General features: G+C 43.9%; 1 protein-coding gene across 1 annotated transcript; it reads left to right on the top strand.

The window, feature by feature from the left end:
- Positions 1–620: 620 nt before the first annotated feature.
- Positions 621–7,060, top strand: LOC119312215 (RNA pseudouridine synthase 7-like). Its single transcript, XM_037587948.1, has 12 exons — positions 621–876; positions 981–1,024; positions 1,250–1,327; positions 1,593–1,693; positions 2,467–2,554; positions 3,333–3,411; positions 4,701–4,783; positions 4,950–5,015; positions 5,613–5,669; positions 5,738–5,863; positions 6,418–6,638; positions 6,766–7,060. The coding sequence occupies exons 1-12, from the start codon at positions 792–794 to the stop codon at positions 6,911–6,913; spliced, it is 1,176 nt and encodes a 391-aa protein (XP_037443845.1). The 5' UTR covers positions 621–791; the 3' UTR covers positions 6,914–7,060.
- The last annotated feature ends 808 nt before the right edge of the window (positions 7,061–7,868 follow it).

Genomic DNA, 7,868 nt, shown 5'->3' on the forward strand with positions numbered 1-7,868 from the left:
TGATTCCCGCCCGTGAAATTCGTCGTCCTCCGCGCGTGGGAATCGGCCCAGTTAGCAACAGCGAGCCCGTGAAATTCGTCGTCATTGCGCCTGGCAAAGCAACAAGATTAAGCAAGCAACAAAAGTGACGCGCACGGGAATCAGCGCCTGAAAAAGTGTCCGCGCACGGGAATCAGTGCCTGAAGCAGCGCTGCCACCTCACCTGGTGGCGGCCGGGCCCGCTGTCTCGTCGCGCGCGCAGCAGACCGTGTCGGCAGGGGAGCGACAGCGGCAGCGGCGGCCGCCTCACTCGGTGGCGGTCGGGCCCACGTGGCGCGGCCCGTTCCGTCGCGGCACGCTGCACTGTGCAGAAGCCGTTGTGCCCCGCGAGGCCGCCTCCTGCGGTGGCGGCCGGGCCCGCCGCCTCATGGAGTGGCCGCAGGTGACACGTGTCGCCTGCCGCCACTTGTGAGGGGGTCTCTTTTGTCCATTTCGTCTGCGGGGGGTCTTTTTTGGCAATTCCAGTAGGCAGAGGGTCTCTTTCGACAAAAAATGACGGGAGGGAGTAGTTTGAGAAGAAGAGTTTTAAACAGACATTAGGAGACATGTTTATTAATCCGCCGCTACCTAATCAATCACACATCGATCCAACGGTCGTAACCCCACCCGCACCGCTACACGGCTACAGCAGCACCAGCTCTCCCCAAATCCACCTCCGCGCCGTGCGCCGCCGCCGTTCTCTTCTAGGTTTCCGGCGGTGAGCTGCTGAGACCGAGGAGTGTGCCCCCGGGGCTCAGCCGTCGCCGCCTGAGATGGCGGGGGCGCTGGCGGGAGCCGGGATCGTGTGGCAGACGCCGGCCAACCCGCCCGAGGCGCAGGACTACATCTTCCGCAACGGTAACCGCTGCGGCGCGGCCTCGCCCCGTCCCACCCCCTCTGAGTTTCTAACCCTAAACCCTCCCGGAACTAACCATCGAACAACGGCTCCCTTCTCTTCGCAGGGCGGCGCTACGTCAGGCCCTATTACTTCGAGTTCATCTCCCATGTAAACCAGCCTTCTCTAACAGTTTCAATTGCTCAGGGCGTATGTGCAGTAGTTGTTGATTTTGCTGCTCCACTCAAAATAATGAAACCACACAGTCATTCACAGCTCTGAATGTTTAGCCTAGTTTTCTAATTTGTTCGGGTGATGGGATAACAGTAACAATTTGTTTGCTACAAGTAGTCTTACCAGATATTGTTTAGACCAAATTCTGAACTTGTTTTGCAGGCGAAGAACAGATGGGCTGGAAAGACCATTGTAGATCTCTTCACGGATGAATTCAAGGGGCGCCCCCGTGAATACTATGTAGGCGTCCAATACTCTCTTTTAGTAATACTATCTGCATCACTGTTCCTTGCTTGTATGCTCAAGCATAAGATCATTCCGTTTTAGCTGTAGACATACATTTACTAGAAGCCTAGGACCTTGCTTCTGAATATATTTGTAGTCGGTTCCCGCATTCCACTATCTTTTAATGATTTAACGCTTGTACACTGGATTGTAAGCAGCTTTATTTGCTCTTCGGCAATATCATCATTTCTGTATCTGAAATAAAAGCTGAAATTGCTAGGTTCACGCAGTGAAGTGTGGGAGGCTTCAGGTGGATGAGCAAATGGTTCATGCAGACTATATTGTGAAATCATCACAAAAGATAAGCCATTTCTTGCACAGGTGTGTAAGGTTTTTAAGTCTCATTTTTATTATTGCTTTGTACTGGTCCATTTAGCAAAAGTGATTACTCCCTCGGTTCACTAAACACATGTTCTTTGGAAAATACATGCAGTTAAACTGCTCTAACTCTAACCACTAACATAGAGATTCTATATAAAAAAAATCTCGTGTAGTATGGCAAGTGCATAATTTATTAGTCTAAGCCAATTGCTGTGACCATTCGATTTGTATGGAGATATATGCCAGTAAGTGGATTTATATTTACTTATTCTATAACAACGCATATGTTTTCAGCTTGTATGCAAACTTACCAAGTAGTGGTCAAAGTTGCTTGTTGGAGATCCTGGCGGTGTCCTAAACGGCATCTATTCACAGAGCAGTATTGTAGCTGAGAATTATTTTTTCTACCTACAAACAAGTGTTCCAAAATTGGGTGCAACATAAGTTATTACTGCACATGATATCATCTTATATGAACCACGAAAAATCCAAATAAAACAGTTTACCAACTATTGAATGTATTGGTCAATGTCACATTTATCTTTTTTTCTTCATTCATGCTAAACTAAATTAAGAAAGAGTTGTACTCTGGATAGTAGTAATGACATTTATTCTTGATATATTGGCTTTTAAGACAGTGATTGCTAGTTTATGCTTCCTTTGGCTTCTAACAACTGAAGCTATTTATTCTTGCTTTTAACATAAATAACTCATGCATATTTCTCATTTAAAATCTTGAGTTGGTATATTCCTGAAGGTGGTTACTCTTTCAGGCACGAGCCACCAGTCTTGGGTGGTAATATTGTAATCCTTCAGAATGAAGTTGATGTTGTAACTGTTTGCAAACCGGCATCCGTTCCAGTAAGCCTATATTTGTAATATTCGAGAAAGATGTTATACTGTGTGATGCATGTTAAAAAAAACACTATGCAGCTTTCCTCTCTTAACAAATTTCATAAAATTGCATGTATAATATAATACTATTATAGTTATTGGAACTTCTTGATCAGAATTACATGAACAGCCGAACTATAACCAATTAGGTTCTATCAAGTCTGCAAGTTATACAAGCTTTGCTCTTAAAGTTCATTTTATTGGATTCTTCTTCTGCCAGAGGGGCTTCTTTGGAATGACAAGGACATATTTTGTACATAGTAATTATTGTATGGTACATTGTTGTAGCTGCTGACCACCAGAACCATGATTCATCAGAAAAAAGAGGAAAACCAATCACTATAACCCTTCTATAATATGAAAATAATTTAGGTCTCTCGTGTTTGAATTTATGAATTCATGGTGAAGTGTGAGATTTGTTTTGATAAAGAGTTAGCCATAACATATTCAGTTGATGAGATTTCTGTATGTTCAAGATGAACACGGCTTTTGAGAACTACTCCCTCCATTCCTAAATATTTGTCTTTCCAGAGATTTCAAATGGACTACCACATACGGATGTATATAGACATATTTTAGTGTGTAGATCCACTCATTTTGCTCCGTATGTAGTCACTTGTTGAAATCTCTAGAAAGACAATTATTTAGGAACGGAGGGAGTAGAATGCTAATTCTGTCTGTTCAGCTATATTTAGCTTCAGTCACTTATTGGTACGTACATAAGGGAAGTGTTTTTCTTTTGTAGGTTCATCCCTGTGGACAGTACCGTAAAAATACTGTAGTAGGCATTATGGAGGCAGAGCATGGATTGACACCCCTGTTTCGTATCCTTTGCTTCAGTTATGCCATCATTGGGTAATGGCTTCCATTATACTCCCTCAAGCTACTCTTAAGGAGAAAGTCCTTCTTATTCCCTCAAACTATTTATTGTGCTCACATTGACCCTGTCAACTAAATTTGGGATCACTGAATGTCACCCCCTTCCTCTGGGGTTCCATGCGAATAGCGGTTTGTAATGCTCGAACGCCATGTATAGGGCACTTATGCAGCAAAGAGGATCATTCATCACTGTCTTATCCCCTCCTCTTGGTCATGTACTCGCCTGCCTTCGGGCGTGACTAGAAAACAGAGACAGTCCATGGCGCCTCTCACTCTCATGCTACGGTCTCGAAGACGTGAGTTCTACACCGTGTGAGCTCAGTTCCTGCCCACGTGCCTCCCCGCTGCACGAGACCCTCCATGCCTGCACCTCATATCTCCACCATGCAAGCTCTGCGGCCGTGCCCTGCCGGCTGTTCGAGTGCCTCTATGGACCCCACCAAACTCTGTGAGGTCTTAGACTCCACGTTCCCCTTCTGTGATCCTCAACCGCATGAGTCATGAGCAGTGCTGTGAAATTTCGACCTCCCACTGACTCCTCTGTTACGAATTGACAGATGACTGATTCTTTAGCGTGGATCGGGATAGGAGCGAGTTAGGAAGAGAAAAGGGACAGAAGATTGGATTAGAAATCACCCACAGGGGCACATTTTGCAAATAACATGGAATCAACATCGTTGGGATTGCTTCAATTTCTGGCTCTCCTGCTGCTTCTGCTGCAGTGCTTTAGTTTCTCAATTTATTGAGGGCCTTGCCTTGTCGCCGTATGTGTCTAGGAATTCAGAGCGGGGATGGAATAGCTCGATCTCACCGGTTGTGCAAGGTCGCCTCTCACTGCATCAGACTTATTGCCATGTGCCTGCGCAACTGCTCCACCACAAGCACCTGCTCAAGGATCCACAACAAGATTAATTCACGACCTTAGCTGGACCTGAAGCTTCACGCGATGTCTCAGTTAAGGAGGCGAAGCATGAGTCAAACCCAACCTGAAGCCACATCAGCACGTATCCGTCTATCCCTGAGTCACGCCAGCATTAATCCCTGGGTAGAGGTTTAAGTCAATGCGAAGTTATAAATCAGGGGCGTTATGCGTGCAAAATTTTATTAACGGGGGTGAAGCGAGCACGACAAAATAGACTTTCTTCTTTTGTTTCTTCCTTTTGCTGTAACTGTGTACTTCTACTGTATTTATGGATGTCCTGAAATTCCTTGACCACCTCTATTATTGTTTCAGCTGTGCATCGGTTAGACCGGTTAGTTTCAGGTCTCCTTATATTCGCTAAAAGTGCTGAGCGAGCAGAATGTTTCAGGCAACAGGTGCTAGCACTCACCTTATTTTATCACTCCACACCTGTTCATTGTGCAGTCTACAGTCAGCATATCATCCTGTTTATCATGTGTGGCTGCACTTACCTTACATTCTGCCCTTTGAGATATTTTATCTTATTATGCAGTTTGTTCATTTGAATTATTGTTACCACAGATAGAAGGTAATTTGCTGCATAAAGAATATGTAGCCAAAGTTGTTGGTGTATTTCCTGAAGGCGAGGTAATGCTGTTTGTTTACTGTGACAGTTGTATGGTGTATCTTTGGATCCATGAACAGAAGCTATTTCTGTTGTAAATATACGTTGAATAGATTTCTATGGTTTGTTTACCTTAAAAGGATTTCTTGCAGTGTCATTCCGAGATTTATGTTATTTCAGTTCTTCAGATCCCGCTTGTTACTATGCAAAAGCTTTTAGAATATCTTGTGATCTCTTGTGACCGAATTGCGTAGCTTCGCAGTTAAACTATATAAAACATTTCAAGAAAAGGAAACTCCACTTTGTGGAGCCATTAGCTTCATAGCCGAACACTAAGTCCGGAATGTTATGCCGGTGGCAGAGAGTTCAGACTTCCTAAATGCAAACCAAATCCATTCACTTGGAGTGGAACTTCCTAGTCTTTAGCAAATATTTGTGTATAAAATAAAATCTATGAGCACCGGGTCTGGAATGTCTTTAGCAAATATTTATTTATAAAATAAAAGCTATAACCACCAGGCCGGGAATGTCTCAGTGGCAAATTCTGTAAAACAGAAGAAACCTTCAGATGTTATTTTATTTTGTGTCATCCATTTTTATTTAAATGGATTTCTTTGCAGCAAACTGTTGATGCTAATGTAAACTTCAATGCAAGGGAAGGAAAGAGCACTGTTGAGGTCTGTAAAGTATTGTGAATTGTTTTTGTTCAAAAGTACATATGCTGAGTTTGGTTTTTCAACCACAGGTATCTAATGGTCCTGGTAAAGCCCTCCCAAGTGGAAAACAAGCATGCACCAAGTTTCAGAGGATTTGCACTGATGGGAACCACAGCATTGTCTTGTGCAAACCTGTCACTGGCCGAACTCACCAGGTACCTAATCCTGTTTTACCCTTTATAAATGCATGTCTGTCTGCTTACGTTCACACAGGTGAAAATCCTGGTAATAAAAGTTAAAAGCCTAGCTCGTGAATCATCCCGACGCTGTGAAAGATTTGAAGGCTGTGCAATGCTCATGTGTACAATGAAGGGTTCCGGAACTGCCAGAAGTTGGTTCATTAAATCGTGCATGAACCAAGCTTTGGAAGATGACCGGAGCCAAGGTGTTGTGCCGGTTGCCGCACACCGGAGTCCTCCTAACAGTTGCCGGAACCTGTTATATCATTGTACTATATGAATCATTCTATGTCTTAACTACCTGTTAGACGAGGCCTCCATGATGAAGAACCTGGCCATCGTAGTTTCCATTTGAACGATCAATGCCTCCTTTCCATGATCCATAGATCTTGTTTTCTTGTTTAAGAAGCTTCATACTGGATAGAAATAATCTTAATCGTGCTGCCTATATGTATATTTTTGTTAAGTTTGTAGTGTTATGTGTATTGCTGATACATATTTTCTGTTTGTCCAAAACTGTGAAAATGCAGATACGGGTGCATCTAAAACACCTTGGTTACCCAATAGCTAATGACGAGCTCTATGTTTCGGGGGATTTTTGTCCGCGTTCATCAAAGGGGACAAGTATCCATAGGGCAACCTCACTAGCGTGCTCATTGCCATCATCAGCTCCCGACAATGGTGCTGAAGCTGATTTGGAATTTGGTATTGATCCAATGTGCACGAATTGTCCAAATCTTGCTCCTGTCGGGTGAGTACTTGATCATAAAGGGAGGCTCGAACTAACAAACATTTATGAGATCAGTCTGTAGTAGGCAGTTACAAGATCAGTATGAATTCTTTGGGCGTTCTTTATAATCTTTTGTTCATTTTGGCAGTTATGATGGCGACGAGGAGGGACTATGGTTGCATTGTGTGCGATATACTGGCCCCGATTGGTGCTACGAATGCCCATATCCTGACTGGGCATCCCTTGACAATGTGTCAGGGAAGAAAATGAAGCCTGATGTACCACCAGAAAATTAAGTCGAGAAAGCAAACGGCATCTTGATGGTAGCCCGCCAACTAGTATGGCTGAAATTTTGGATGCTTATGATCAGTTTGATGCCCATGGTACTATTGTCTTGTCACTTTTGGATGCAACTCTTTCTAAAGATGTATGTACGTGGTTCATGTGGTATATCTTAGTTAAGTTTCCTCTTAGATAATTCAGTCAGGTTGGTCTATGTAGGGTTTACATAACATAATATCCATCTCCCCCGCAAAAAGACAAACATAATATCCATCTGAAAATTTTACCAGTGTAGTCTTACAATATAGATTTCACTTGATGGTTTGCAAATGGTGTGATCATGGTACTTCATTGTTATGTTCTTTCTCAAGAGCTCAAGCACGAGTGGAGGCGGGCTGGAGGTGAACTGGAAAGACTGGGGGAGGCAGCCTCCGCTAGGATTTTTGCTGCCCCTTGATAAGATCGGATGGCTTATGTCGATTTACTACGCAATCGGACAGCCGAGGATCCCCAAAAGCCCGAGAAGCCCCCTGATACCTCCACCAATTGCACCTTTAGATGGACAGAGTGCTGATAAACAAACTCTGCCACCACAACATAGCAAATAATTGACTAGTGTTCTTGCCACACAAAAAGAGTACTCTTCTATTCCAAAGAATAATAAGACGGCGTGCATTTTCAAATTCAACTTTGAGATGACGCTGCATGTTTCCACCGTTCAATGGCCCTGCACCGTACAATGACCCTACTTGTACAATCTTGTACTCGGGCGTGTTTGGTTCCCCCACACACTAGTAGGTAGGCAGCATCAAGAAAATCTTTTATTTTGTACCATATTTGCGTGCCTAGATTGCACCAAATTCATGGCCCACACGCTTCTTAAAGCAGTGTTGGGCCTAGCTAAGGAGGAACGGCCGAATCAGCCATTTCCATTCATGCGGTCTCGCGCGGACCAGCAGGTAAGAAGGA

Source organism: Triticum dicoccoides, chromosome 5B (genome assembly GCF_002162155.2).
Source record: "Triticum dicoccoides isolate Atlit2015 ecotype Zavitan chromosome 5B, WEW_v2.0, whole genome shotgun sequence".
Classification (NCBI taxonomy): domain Eukaryota; kingdom Viridiplantae; phylum Streptophyta; class Magnoliopsida; order Poales; family Poaceae; genus Triticum; species Triticum dicoccoides.